Source organism: Hyposmocoma kahamanoa, unplaced genomic scaffold (genome assembly GCF_003589595.1).
Source record: "Hyposmocoma kahamanoa isolate Upper Pololo Valley unplaced genomic scaffold, ASM358959v1 66, whole genome shotgun sequence".
Lineage (NCBI taxonomy): Eukaryota > Metazoa > Arthropoda > Insecta > Lepidoptera > Cosmopterigidae > Hyposmocoma > Hyposmocoma kahamanoa.
This window is the reverse complement of record NW_020653854.1, coordinates 24,037,861-24,053,256: the sequence shown is the minus strand read 5'-3', so window position 1 is coordinate 24,053,256 and position 15,396 is coordinate 24,037,861. Positions and strand designations below refer to the sequence as shown.

General features: G+C 33.0%; 3 protein-coding genes across 5 annotated transcripts in view; 2 read left to right on the top strand and 1 right to left on the bottom strand.

Moving 5' to 3' along the window:
* LOC113231771 (angiomotin-like) overlaps positions 1 to 6,292 on the bottom strand; it is a 41,271-nt gene extending 34,979 nt beyond the window's left edge. For all 3 annotated transcript variants that reach the window (XM_026466296.1, XM_026466298.1, XM_026466297.1), the window contains exons 1-3: positions 6,215 to 6,292; positions 5,878 to 6,037; positions 1,184 to 1,356 (exon numbers count right to left, since the gene is read on the bottom strand). In XM_026466296.1, the coding sequence (XP_026322081.1) occupies positions 1,184 to 1,356; positions 5,878 to 5,950 (246 nt within the window). In that variant the 5' untranslated portion in view covers positions 5,951 to 6,037; positions 6,215 to 6,292. The remainder of the gene's footprint in view (positions 1 to 1,183; positions 1,357 to 5,877; positions 6,038 to 6,214) is intronic.
* Positions 6,293 to 7,338: 1,046 nt separating this feature from the next.
* Positions 7,339 to 12,042, top strand: LOC113231876 (putative thiosulfate sulfurtransferase, mitochondrial). The gene is made up of 4 exons (XM_026466415.1): positions 7,339 to 7,541; positions 11,178 to 11,321; positions 11,427 to 11,592; positions 11,791 to 12,042. Exons 1-4 carry the CDS (start codon positions 7,409 to 7,411, stop codon positions 11,852 to 11,854), a joined length of 507 nt encoding a protein of 168 aa, XP_026322200.1. The 5' UTR covers positions 7,339 to 7,408; the 3' UTR covers positions 11,855 to 12,042.
* A 60-nt stretch (positions 12,043 to 12,102) lies between these two features.
* On the top strand, positions 12,103 to 14,614 carry LOC113231875 (rhodanese domain-containing protein CG4456-like). Its single transcript, XM_026466414.1, has 4 exons — positions 12,103 to 12,356; positions 12,870 to 13,067; positions 13,552 to 13,714; positions 14,440 to 14,614. The coding sequence occupies exons 1-4, from the start codon at positions 12,251 to 12,253 to the stop codon at positions 14,507 to 14,509; spliced, it is 537 nt and encodes a 178-aa protein (XP_026322199.1). The 5' UTR covers positions 12,103 to 12,250; the 3' UTR covers positions 14,510 to 14,614.
* Positions 14,615 to 15,396: the final 782 nt, after the last annotated feature.

Below are 15,396 nucleotides of genomic sequence, written 5' to 3'. Positions count from 1 at the left end.
ATAGAACACGTTTATTGACTTTCCAAAAGCACACACAACCATATGAATTAATAATCAAGGAAAAAAACATACAAAACAAACTAAATACGTAACAAAAAGGAAGGAACTTAAACAAATATACATAATAAACAACTCATATCAATAAGGGCTCTTACACATAAACACGATACGACGTCGCATCGTGGAAATCTACGTCGAGGAACGTAAAAATTCACGGCATGACGTCGTATCGTAGAAACTCACTGTGGAAGCAAGTCAAACAGGTCACTGCTGAGTGTTGGTTTTTAATTGGACAGAACATATGATGAGATAAATAATATTCCTCCTCCCCTTCGCAACTTGAAATCCATTCAATCTTTTAAAATTATAATCTCAGTACATAGTACTAGGGTGTTAATTTGGATGTATTACTTTAAGAATAGGTAAAAGCCAGTATGTGAATATGAAGTGAGATGTGATGTGAAATCAGAAATTTGTATATACAATCCATTTTTTGCATATCAGTAACTTTGTGCTTTGATACGAGATTGAGAAAGTAAGGCGACGATACATTTCTATATTGGATAAGTTAGTACGTACGTAAGTTCATTCTTGTTAATCAGCAATAAAGGCTATAAATAAAAATAGTAAAAACTTCCACAGGAATACATTATTGATATCAACTCAACAGTATAGGGTCAAGAGCACATCAAGCTTGACACTTAAAAACTTACATGCAACTCTATATAGCTTACGATAAGAACGGTCCAAGGTACAAAGTGTAAAGCTTGACGTGATCTTTGTACATAAACTTGGGAAACCAATTGCAATCTGAGCCAATTTTTTATTCTTTTGATTCTTCAATTTTTCATTACAACACATCAATTGCCTGGTTCCAAACGAGGATATTCTCTGTACTATAAGTACCAAAGCAACGGAATTCATTCTGAAGCACTTCCCAGAACACCCAGATCAGAACCAATTTAGGAAAGTTCATTTCCCAAATTGATCTTACCGGGAATCGAACCCGGGACCTCCACATCAAGTGCAAACCGCTGAGTCACCAAGGTTGCCAAATATTGACATACCTGTGTCCATAAATTATCTTATGAACAATCACAATAATTTTACAAATTTAGGTTCTGTAATTATCTAGACAAAGGCCAGTACCTGTCAATTAACAGTAAAATAAAGCAAAACAAACCTTTAAAGAGTTCCTATTATTGTTATTACTGCTCTGGCACAAATTCTCCTGCCCTTGGGGCTCAACTCTGGCTGTATGTCTCACAACATAGCGCTCCTCCCTGGATAGATTCTCATTCGATGTGGACACGTCTGTTTCACTGCCAGATAGGCTTTGAGGAAAGCCTTTTGGAACTGAAAACAGCAAGAGCGACATAATTAATAATAAGTAATAAGATAAATAAAACTAGGGGCCTAAGCCTAAGGCCTAAGAAATTCGACGTGTCTGCTACAGAAAAGATGAGAATGGTCTTGCACATGATACGAACTTTGTCGGATCTAGCCACGAAAACATGACGTGTCTATTGCAGACGACAAAATGATGAGTGTGTACACGATGCGAATGCTTATGGCTAGACAAGATTTTTTTCTTGTCCGGCGCCGAAGCTGTCTCGACATTCCGAAACGACACGAATTGTTGCATAGACCCGACGACTTTTCTTAGTGTGGACACGCGCCCTAACCAGACCCAGCTACGGATATTTTTTTAAGTTGCCAAGTGACGGAACGAATAAGTCGTGCGCCTGGTGGTAAGCGACACGCCTGTCAAAAACACTTGGTGCCGACAACGCTGAGCACAAGGCCACCAGCGCCCTGACTTTGATTCAAATTGGAATCGACCCGATCGGGTAGTCTCGAAATCAGATGGGTTTCTGAGTGAGAAGGTGAAGCTGATACCTACTATATCTTTCTAATTTGTGAGTTAAATCAACTTTAGAGAGGCAATCAAAATCAAGCTGGTTGACCTTGGATTCAAGTGATTCAGTCAAAATATTAGACACAATAAACATAAAAAGTAACATAAAAAAGTAAGCCATTCCATGCATTGACTTACAAATAAATGGACTACGTGTCTAATACAAAAACCACGAAAAAAATGTCCCAAGTCAACCTATTTAAACGTAGTGACATGTAAAGGAATATGAAAAAGCTAAATCGTTGAATTTAAATTGCAATGTCATCGCAGTACTGTCTAATTTTGCGTGGTTTGCTGTCAGTCGAACAAACGAAGACTAAAGCGTGAATGACGCTCTGTATACGATTTGAACGCCCTATAAGTTCGGACACTTTTTAGCGCGGACCCGACGTCCATATAATTGTAAGTCAATGATTCCATGTGATAAAAAAGATAAATTGTGACATAAACAAACCAAATTTCTGAACAATATCTGTCCAACATTGCAATGTGTATTTAGGTAGATAAACAAAACTGTTGACTCAGAATCATGATTCATTACAGAAGAATGTCGGCCACTCAATAAATTACTTAATATTCTGCCCTACTTATCATACATACTAACTTAGTTTCAGGCTTTGGTTGATTCGGCATAACAGTGAAAGTGTTGAATAAATTACTTTGAAAAAATATATAGCGATATTTTGAGGATAACACTGATTAGTATACAGTGTGAAAACACGATTTCTAAAAATTTTCAAGATAGAAAAAAACAGAAAATCACCTTGAAAATTTACAATTATGAACTAAATAGTGCACAAATAATATAAGATATACATTTTTCAAATGGCTTTAATTTCATTTGTAAAAAAATAAAATTTGAAATAAAATTAGTGTATGGACACTTCGGTTCATCACATCATCGGCTCATCACGTCGGTTCTGTTTGGGAAATGGGAACCGTTTCAGTATAGGAAAACTTTTAATTCGAGCTATGGTAGATAAGATTCCTAAGCAAAATCACACAGCGCAATTGACGTTTTTTTAGGTGACAATAAAATTTTAGGTGGCAATATTTCGAAAGTTACCGAAATGCATTAGTTAGGACAAGGAGGACAGTATTACCTTGAGCTCATATTATATTGTATATATACACTTATTTAAGAAAAACAACAATGATTATTTTGAAAAAGCTGAAAAACATGTTTTTGTAATTACATAATGTTATTAATTACGTATTGTTCATTAATAACCGGAAAAAATATTCATTTTTAGTTATATAAAAGAACTCACTTTATATTTTTGTTAACTTATTTATTGATATGGAGTAAAAGTTATTGAAAATAGGGAAATAGTTTTACATAGATATGTAAAAGTATAGAGATACACAGATATCAAAACAAAACAACAATAGAGTATGTTGTTCAAAATTCAAATTATTATACATTTTAAATCTAATAATATAATTAGACATGGAAATTAATATGCGTGTGCATTCCGAAATCCGATGATTGCCGAGAGACATTGAGAAAATAGAAGCACTAAGCAGATACAAAATTAAATAATAAAGATAAAAATAAATTACAACATTCGATTATAAAATCATTACATCTCTAGAAACTTCAAATCCCAAATGTCACTATGAACAAATGAACTATAATTATTATTTGTTTTCTTGTACAATTACTATACTATACACTAAGCTATACATATACTAAACTAGGCACAATAAAACAGTGTTAATAAATTATTTTTAATTTTTAGCTTTAAGTAAATATACATAAGAGCTATTGAATATAGTGAAATCTAGTGTTGAGTAACAGAATTCCAAAAGCGAATAGTTCATATTTGCTGTTTATACAATAAGATACAGTTGATCCCATTTTGATGTTAGTAAACTTTTTGTTTTTTGTGAAAAACTTATTTTTATAAAACCTAATGACAGGAGTCATGCGCCCAGTGGTAAGCAACACGTCTGTCCATAAAAGTTGCAATGGCAGTCAAAGCTTTAAATCACAAAGATCTGAGGAGCATTGCCACTATGCCTGTTACCCTGGGACATAAGTTGACAAGTCCCATGTGTTTGTAATTTCACCAGTACCTGTTCACTTCAAAACCGAAACTGAAATGCTTACCGCTTGGTGGCAGAAATAGGTAAGTACTTCCCTGGACGAACTCTTTTACAAGGAGCCCTACTGCTACTATAGCTTTTTAGACAATATAATATAGATATATTACATGACACCTTCCAAGTAAGTTGTATTAAGTCAAAATACCATTGTCCGCCTTTTTCATTTAAATATATCCTTTATTTATGTTTGTCATATGTTCCATGTTTGAAAGAAACATAACACTAAGTGATTTCCTTACTTTTAAACATGACACCTGTAACATGCATAAGAAAAGTACATAATTTAAGTTCAAAAGCAAGAAATGGTATTTCGAAAGAAAGAATGAAATGTTTATTCAGCTTAAGAAAATTCAAACAAAATAGAACAGACAAAACAAATTACTGATTACATGTACCTATAAGCTGAAACGGATCCAACTCACCATAACATAATTAATGCTGGTTTTTTCTTCTTTTTGCCAACATCTTTTGTTCATTTTTTGATATATTTTGACATGTCAGGATACCCTTCCAAAGTTGGGTTGTCTTTATGTGGAAAACTATTCAGCTCAGTTAGTTGAATCCCAAATGTGTTTACACGTCAATCTTCTCGTCCATCGTGGTACACTCAATGCGCTAGCTAGTTTATTAGTATGTGTGGCTATTCTTTCTTTATAGGACTTAGTTAACCTACTTATTCCTCAATAATTGTAGGCATTTTAAGATATTTGTGGACCTCGTGTATTTTAGTGAACCATGGAGCACTTCATCGTTGCAAATTTAGTTAAAATAAGAAGATATCACATGAGACTTTTTTCAATCGGTTATTCTTTGAATATGCTATTCAAATATTTACAAAACTTTTTGTTGACCAAAATGACACATAAGAGGATTTTAAATTTCCTACAACAATTTGTAATTGTGGTTTCGTTTGACAATTGTGTACAATTAGGACTATTATGTATCTTAGTATGTTAATTTTGTAAGTGTGTTTGATGACCACAGCTTTGGTACTAAAATTGTTGGATATTTTTAACAGCATTAGAGCTCCTTATGAAGCAGTTCGTACAAAGAAGTACTGGCACCTTATAATTGTTATTATTATTAGGATGGCTTAATTTGGGGCCAATGAGGCCCCTCAACACTGCGACCATTAAAGTTTTATTATGATCAACACTATTTACAGTTCGGAGCCAAGACCAACAGCATTTAGGAACTGAAGGACTTTCCTGGCTCTGACAGTTTTTATGTCCTCTGGGTGTGGCCTGTGCCTACCCAGTATGGAACTTCTTACGCCCATTAGATGGCAGCACTTAGTGAGAAGATGCACAGGAATTTCATCTGCCTCCTAGCAGAATCTACATTCTCTATTGTTAAAATGTGCTTGTTCAAGCCACAATTCCCCGTTAAGGATCTAGTCAGCATTCTGATGCCATTCCTGTCCAGTGACAGAGCTTCTCTGCAGTGTTTGGCACTGAAGGCAGCTATCAGGGCTTTTGAATGCTCAAGACCTGAAGCCTAACCTCACAAAACTACTGCCACCTGACCTATTTCTGCTGCCAAGCAGTATTGTGAACATTCATGTGTTCTGGTTTCAAAGGGTAATGGTACTGGTGCAATTACAGGCACATGGGACTTGTCAACTTAAATCTCAGGGTGACGGGCACAATAGCTGTGCCCCTAAGATCTTTGCAATTTACAGCTCTGAGTGGCACAGAAACTGTTACTGTGTTAAATAAATAAATAATGGCGTGTCGCTAACCACAAGAGGCGCACGACTTGTTCGTCACGTCTCTTGATATTATAAAAAAATATTTATATATTTACCAATAGTTCGTTTACTTCATGCAATAAAGCAACATGTAACTCACCTGCTGGCTTCTGTGTCCTTTGTATGTTATTAGCGAATGGAAGGAATCGTCCAGTAGGCCGCATGGAACCCATTTTAACTATATGAACTCAATTAGACACCATACTTCTTTCTCCAACCCCCATGAGCACCTACTAAATTTTATAAAACAGCATCTGCAACTGAATAATTTACTTCATGTTTATTAATTGCGTATGGAAATAGAAATAAAAAAAGAACAAACTCTGAAGAATGGCATGCATTACGCAGCCTTGTAACATACTTAAAACAATATTTATTAACTATTTATACACTTGTCTCACAGTTCATGAAAGTAATTAGTATGAAATTCAACTTACAACTACTTATGAGCCTATTTACGCAATATCTTACAAAAATATTTTCACAATTTACAATAAATCTCACTATGCACGGGGTCACCTGTCAAACTAAGTGATACCGTAGTCAATAAAAATATTCATACAATAACAAAGCAATAAAATATATGCATTTAAAAGTAAGAAGTTAGCTGAGAAGATAATCTTTGGCAGAAGTTTTGTGTCTTTTACTTAAGTTTATAAAAGTATTTTAATACATAGAGATAAAACTTTTTATTAAAACAAATATTCTTACCTTGCCGAATTTTTTAGAATATTGACAATACTAACTTTTTCTTAAATACCAATAATGCAATGTTACAACAGTTTACTGCTGAAGCCTGTTCAAACCTGTTTTGAAATGAAACGAACATATCCTCCAATTGTTACTTTAACCACGTTCTATTAACATTTTGTTTAGACGGATTTCCGTAAGGTATACCTTACACATTTTTTTAAACGTAATATGCATTTATAAATGATAGAATCACATTACATACTTAATACTACAGCAGTTTATTATTATTATTTATTTAATTAATTGCAATGGATAGCACAAAAATGTTTCGAATTTTTAATACACTTGATATGATCTATTATTTGTTGGGTTTGTCAACTGATAGACGCTTAACTGGCGAACATGTTAGTTTAACAATATACTCAATGGCTAAACATGTCTAACACAGTTTTCGCTATTTCATACCTACAAGATGTATAACATTGTTTTTACCTATGGAACGAGCGTATGAGAAGTCGCCTAGTGCTGGACGAGTAATTTCATAATTGATCGATCAATTATTAATCAACTACTAACTACGACTTATAAATCGAGATCATATTACGACTGATGAATCGAGGTCATAATTACGACTAATGAATCGAGCTCATATTCAGGTCAGTTAAAAATAAAAAATCTTTAAATTGAATACAAATAATTATAAAGCATTTAAATTCACTACCGCATTACTTTTTCAAGTTTTTGTAGATGTATTAAATTTATTACTTGGTGCGCACTCTCATGCTACATATAATTAGGTAGTGGTCATAGCATCTGAATAAAATTATTTACTACGAACACTTACTTAACTACGAATTAGCCTCGATAATACTCAGGGTCAAGTATGATTTATGCTGTGATAAATAGAGCAATTCACAATAGTGCTAACGCATTCTTAAATGAACTGTTACGAAATAATATGGCATTTTTTCTACATTAATAAAATAAATATGAAGCTCTTTCTCATAAATATAGCTTTGTTTGGAGGAATTGTTTGTGTTAGAGCATGCGCGTGTGATGCAGAAAATAAATGTGAGTACAAATCAGAATAATCTGTCATAGTAATAATAAAGTATTTTTTTATAATTCTTAAGTCTTTAGAACTACGTACAGAGTCACAATTTTGTCGCAAAATCATAAATTCCCTCAATTCAATATTATTAATCCAATATTAAATACTCAATTAAATTATTGATACTGGAATAACGTACATATAATTATTGAAAGCTCATAAATAAACGACTTTTAAAAATGAATTTGATAACGTGTTTACAATTACATTAGTATAAAAAAAAAGAAAACACTAACTTTCCACAGGGAGACTAAATTCAATGACTGGGCAACAGTAGGCATTCATAGGAGTAGGTCTCGTTAGTATGAGCTATATGCTATGAAAACTTATAATACTAACTCCAGTTTTATAGAATATGTTAAAAATTATTCAAAAATATTTAAAAAAGTATGTTTAGCTGCTAAGGTTTCACAGCGATAAAATTATACAGTCGAAAAATAAATCTAAAACTACTTGGAGTATAGTAAATAAAGAGTCAGGCAGGGTTAAACAACATGACAGAGGTATAGTTCTAGAATTAATCGGCAAACTTATGAAATCAAAAGATGAGGTAGCCCAAGCTTTTGAATCATTATTTTCGGGAATCGCCGTGAACACTACAAAATCATTAAATTCCTCTCCATCTCTTGCTGTAGATCTCCTAAGGAAAAATGCTAAAGTTTGTGGCAGTGCATTTAATTTTCATCATGTAATTCAAAAGACATCATTAAAGCTTTCCAATGTATACATGTTAAAAAAACTGAAGATCGCTGGGGCGTATCGACTAAAGTTATAGACTCGGTAATTTATCTAATTTCTCCACATTTAGCTGATGCATTCAATAGGTGCGTTGACGAAGGTATTTTTCCCGATTTGATGAAATACAGTAAGGTTATTCCTTTATTCAAAAACGGTAGGAAAGTTGATCCTGGTAACTATAGGCCCATTTCAATTCTACAAGCTTTAAGTAATATATTCGAAAAGGTTATGTTAACTCAACTACTGTCGTATTTCGGTAGGAATCATATTTTTCATAGTGAACAATATGGGCTTACTAGTGGTAGATCGACTAGCGATGCGGTGGAAGCACTACTAAAACATAACGAAAAGCCCCAGAATGCTACTGGGGTTTTCTGTGACCTCTCAAAGGCATTTGATTGCGTGGATCATATTACTCTTATTAGGAAGCTGTAATATTACGGAGTAAGTGGCAAGGTATTGGAACTTGTCTCGTCATATCTTAACGGTAGAATTAAAAAAGTAGACATAAATGGAGTGACTTGTTTGGGTTCTCCGGTAAAAATGAGTGTTCCGCGGGGCTCAATACTTGGACCTTTCTTATTTCTCATTTACATTAATGATCTACCATTCTTTGTTAAGGACCTTTGCGAAATAGTATTGTTTGCTGACGACACATTCTTGATTTTTAAAACATCCAGACATCACATTAACTATGATAATATTAACAATACCCTTTCAAAGGTAGTTTATTAGTTTAATGTTAACAATTTATTGGTCAATGCTAAAAAGATAAAGAATAATGAAGATAAGAATGCAAAGTGTGTTAAATTGGAATTACCTAATGTAAAATCGACTAGTCCAATCATAGAAATAAATGGAGAAAAGTTAGACATGTTAATAAAGCTGTCTTTTTGGGAGTGACCTTAGACAGTAAACTCCAATGGTTTCCACATATATCTTTCTTAGCCAGCAGATTAAGCTCTCCTGCATACGCAGTCCGTAGAATTCGTGAGCTTGCCGATATTGCTACTGCTACACTAGTTTACTTTAGTTACTTCCATAGTACATTCTCATGTAGGGTAAAGCGGCAGATATACAAACCATATTTGTGTTGCTAAAACGAGCGAATCGTTCTGTGTATCGTATAAGTTCTCGGGTTTCTTTCAGAGAAAAGTTTAAGGAGACTGGTATCATGACTGTGGCATCTCAGTACATTTACTCAAATATTTTCTATGCCCGTAAAACATGCATAGTTTCTTTAAGAAAGAAGATATCCATAATATTAACCTTAGAACTAAGTCCAAACTCATGGTACCACGTTTTCGTTTCACTAATGTAAACGATTCTTTTATGAGGAACTATATACATGTTTACAATAATATTACGGAGAATATATTAAGATTATCATTTCCTAAGTTTAAAAGTATTTTAACTAAAAAGTCATATTACAAAATTGAAGAGCATGTTTTAGATAAAGAAGCATGGAAAGACAACAAGAGTGTACATTCCACACAATTATGATTTAAAGTGTATTCCATTGCATTTAAGTTTATTTGAAAAAGCAATCCCTAGAGTTTCTTACTTGTTCTTCTCAGGGAGGTCAGCGTAGTGAACGAGCAGTAGCTTAAAAATGACGTTTTCAAGTGTAAAATTCTACCTACGGAAGAAATGATTATTTGACTTTGACTCGACTTGAACCTTTTTTACATCGTTCATAATTATATTTTTATATTAAAAACCTCATTAAGATGTTAGTCTCCTTCTTTGTTATAAACTCAATCCTACTTCATTTTATAATATATGTAGATAACAGCTTAACATTGCGTTAGTTAGCGTAAATGTTAAAAGTTATTAGCATACGATGGCTTCCTCATTCCAACACTTTTGACCTTTAGGGTATAGACACGTTTGTAATATTAGGCGTTTTGTGATTTCGACAAGTTTGCATTTGTTATCTTTAGATTGGTTGTTCTTTACAATCTTAACTGGAATTTAGAGAACTCCGTTACAGAAAAATAAACAACAAAACAAAATAATAACTTCAACGTAATTACCTCTGTGTTAACACTTTAAGCTACATTCAAAATTAAATTATTCAAGGTAGAAGTACCTATGTTACATTGAAAAAAATAACTGTTCCCCTAATAATAATGTACCTATCTAAAGTTAACTGCCTCCGTGGCCGAACGGTTACCATGCTGGACTGTCACGGTGAGGCCCTGGGTTCGATTCCCGGGCCGGGAGAAATATTTGTAAGCTCTACATTTATTTCTCTCGTGAGTTTGGGTGTAATTTGTAGTTGTCTATGTGTGTGTTCCATTGCACCCGCGATACAGGGTTTCCCGTGGTTATGAGTGTGTGCGTTATTATTATTATTAAATTACTGGAGTACACACCTAATTATTTCGAATAAAAAGGAAAGCAATTAAAAAAACATGAAGCATGATATATTATTGTGGTTTATAATTTTATATACTATTGTTTAGAAAACTTTGAATGTACCTTAAAGTAATTGGTTATCTACACTACTCAGTTGCTCTATAGCTAAATGTTTTAATCACGTTCGTTCTATTAAACGCTTATTTTTATCTTTGCATTACTCAATACTTAATATATTTATTGCATTCATATGGTATAGTCAAGAGCACATCAAGCTTGACACTTTGTGCTTTGGACCGTTCTTATCGTAAGAGGCATAGAATTGGATTTAAGTCTTAAGTGTAAAGCTTGACGTGCTCTTGACCCTGAACATGTCTTAAAATTAAAATAATGTTATATAATATATGAGCCCTTTATTAGGGATAGCACTAAGAGCAGAGATAGGCCTATTAACATTAACTATTATCCATATCATATTTTGCGTTTTATGCTTTTAGATGCGAAACCAAAGACTGGGTTCGAACGTGTGAACTTCGAATACGTAAAGAAGGCCTCTGACAATGGGAAAATCTTAATAATTGACGTCAGGGAGCCGTGTGAAACAAAAAATGGAATAATACCTAATAGTATTAATATTCCAAGTAAGTATCTTGTCCTTAACTTTCAGAAATTAATTATTCAGTGATTCTAAAATTAAGAGTAGTATAATTTAAATTTCTTGGGATAAAGTCATTATACGATTTCAGTCGGCAGATTTGCAGAGGACCTAGGCCCGATGATGTCTGAAGAAGAGTTTCAAGAGAGATACTTGAGACCGAAACCCAAAAAAGACTCGGAATTCATAATCTACTGCAAACTTGGCAAGAGGTCCACTATTGCATCAAATCAAGCAGTTGATTTGGGTTATACAAAGTAAGAAAATAATTAGGCAATTTTTCGTCAATAATTAAATTTAAATTGACAACACTTGCACCGCCATTCTGTAATTCGATCGCTAACATGCCGCAACATGTCTTTAATTAATACAATCTCGACTCAGTCTTTGGAGGAGTACTTATATGTAATTTTAGTTCTAGTTTTAAACTAATTAAATTGTTTTGATCTTTCCAGCGTGAAGAACTACATTGGAAGCTGGACCGAATGGATATTAAGAATACATAGCATTTCTGTGTAGTTTGCGTAGGATTTAAAATCTTTTAGCTAATCTTTATATGTATACGAAATCATTTAGTTAATTAGGTACATAAATATCATAAATAAGTTTGTAATATTACTTATATTTGTAATATTATTATTGTATTAAAACATTCATGTTTAGACTCTTTCTCATTGCCTATCTCTAAAACGCTCTTACGAAAAGGCTTCGATTAAAAAATCGATAGCCCGTATGAAAATATCGATTTCTTTCAAACAATGTACTTACTTGAATGTTTTTGAGTATAGTCGATTGTCACTGTCAATGTCACTGTGTTATCGTAAAAGGTACTTACTTATAATTTATGTCAAAGTTTAATAATTGTGCAAAAAAAATCATTGAAATCAGACTAAATTATTAAATTGCCTGTTCAAAATGTTTCCGCGATTGGTTATTCGTTCAGTTATTCCAACAACTTATCGGGTTGGGAAGGTTTTAGCGGGAAGTAATTTAAAACAATGCTTCAGTTATTCCACACTCCGTAAGTAGATTACTTTCATGGCTTGCAATGGCTAATCATAAGGTGCCTTGATTAAGACCGGATAAGGCGGCCTTCGTATGATTGAATTGTTAGATATTATGTCCATCCAATGTTCACATTTTTCGTTTTCTCTTATTCAGTTAAATTCAATTCAAATCATTTATATTGGAATATCACATCCACATAAAAAATTGTATAATTAATAAGCACACACATTCATTACAATAATCACACATAGACAAAACAATTCAATAATTGTAAACTACTTATTGGTAACAAGGAAACATTGATTGTCTGCGAGGCAGGCTTGGCCTAATGCAGGACTCAAGATCAATTTCTGTACACAATACATGTTGCAACAAGTTGCGTTTCCAGCATTGTATTTCATTATTATTATGTAACTACATGCACAATTTTCTCATCAAATGAATTACTTTATATAGAAATAATTAAAGTCTAAAATAAAATAATTATGCATTTTTATTATTGTATTGTATTGATAAATTTTTATAGATTTTTCGCGGTCTATTTCCCGAATTACTTGGGTCTCTCAGAGAAGGTATTCCAAGCAGGTGGTACCAGAAACTATTGTCGTGGACTACGAATATGTGAGGAATTCCATTGCCGACTGTAATAAACTCATTGTGGATGTGAGAGAGCCTGAGGAAATTATAGAACATGGAAAGATTCCTAACAGTATCAATATTCCATGTAAGCCAGTTGTATTATCATAAGCGGTAGCTCTGAACAACGGTTGATTACTCGACCATCCAGTGCGATGTTCTTAAACGGTCATACATTTACGTACAATTGTTAGAGACACACGGTTTCCTTAAAGATTTTGGTACTATAGTGTGGAAAGCCACACAGTGTCTCTAAAGCGTAGCTGTGTGTTCAGCTACCAAATAAAAAAGGCGGTATTCGTCTTAAAATCACAGACATACATATGTCAGTAAGAGGCAAAACCGGTTTTGTTATGCTGAATACTGTTAAAAACACTTGCAACTATTTGGCACCATAAAATATTTTTTAACTAAGTTTTAGTAGTGGTTTTAAGATGGTAAGAAAGAAAATAAAAGTGCTATGGGTAGCAAATAATTGTGGATTCCTGTTTTTTGTCATATAAATAGAAAAACTTACAAATATTTGGCTCAGTGAAAGATATTTGAATTAAGTTTTAGTTGTGCACTTCCAGTGGGCAATGTTGTATCAACTTTAACATCAATGTCAGAGGATGAATTTAGAAATTTATACAACAAACCAAAACCTACAGAACATACAATTATCATATTCTACTGTATGATTGGAAAGAGATCTGGCATGGCTCAGCAGAATGCTTACAACTTAGGATATAAAAAGTAAGTTATTTTTTACACCTCATTGGATTTATTCATTACCAAATTTTATACATTCTTCACATCATCACTATAATAGTTTTAACATTGTGGAGATAGGTATTTATCACTATAAGCACTAGTATTTGCAAAGATTGGTGAGTAAAGAAAAATTTTAATAGATTTCTCATAGAGCCTTACAGCAAAATAGTTCGTTAAAACTATAAACAAAGCACGTACAAAAATTTGTAAGCTCAATACTGCCCTGATAAGCCAAAAACCGCTATCTCAATCGGAGTAAGTTTTGAGAAAATCAATTTTCGGACCTTCAAAAATAAATCTTTTTGAAGATGTTAAAACTTATTTATACGTATTTTTGACTAATAGATTTATGCATAAATTAATTTAAGGGAAAATTGAGATATAAAAATACTTCTTAGTGGTTTTTTAAATGTTTTAAGTTAGATAGCGCTATTTTTTTGGCTTAGCAGGGTAGTCTGGTTTGTCAATTGGGAGAACGTGCCTGCACGGTATGCTGAACACGCTGGTTCGAATCTAGCCGGATCCAAGGAATTTTTCTTAGTGTTCGACTGTATTAACAAATAGATATGATTATTGTAGTAATTTCACAAAAAAAAATTAATGTCATGGTAGTCATATTCAACTAACTTAATATTACTAGCATTTGCAGTTGCAGCAAGAGTTTTACAAACTGTACGTGATAATAGAGCTTATTACTATCCTTTCAGCGTAAAGAACTACTTAGGGAGCTGGACTGAATGGGCAGCAAAGGCAGAAGCAAAAACAGAAAAACTATAATTTTGTTATATGATAAAATTATGTTTTATACCAATAGTCTTAGAATAATAACGCATAGAAACCTAGTCCGCACACGCTAAGTGAGGCAAATTGAAGCGCTCCCAATGGGCCTACACGAGCGGGCGGGCCTTCAGTGCTCAAGGTCAACTTGCACCGCGAACAGCTCAAGAATTTTAGCTAAAAATGACGAAATGTGCGGTAAATGAGTGTAAACACAAAATAGATACTAACAACACATTCCACGAGGAAGTAACGCATTTCAACTTGTATTTTTATATAAATATTCACTAAAACTGAAAATTAACCTACTACTAAAACTAGCCTACATGAATTTGATTTTTGCCTCACTTGTGACAGTTCATTTGATATGAAACTATCATTCTATGCGTTATTATTCTAAGCCAATAGTAATATTTCAAATATTATTATCAACAACCCCGTTAAGTCTACAGTTTAGTGGGTTGCGAGTTTGACTTTCAGCATTTAATTTCTTTTCACATTTGAATATTTGACAATTAGATAGCTTGATAATTTATACATGGTTAATTTCCAACTTTATTTTCAGTGCTAGGAATTATTTAGGAAGCTGGAAAGATTGGAAAACAAAATACGAATTTGAGACAAATAAATATATAAAGTAGAACTGACACAAACTGTTCAGTGACTTAATAGTCTTGAAAATAATCGGGTATTTATTGTTTTGTAATGAAGTATTTCAAAACTTTGTCTATTATCTATATTTACTTTATTTCAATGTAATTTATTTCTAAGGTCATGTTGTTTTCTGTCGATTCTTTATCTATATGTTGTTGATTTGTTTTTATAGCAGTGCTGTAACACATTTTCAATAGTAAATGTTATGTATTTACTTGATATTGATAAGGGCG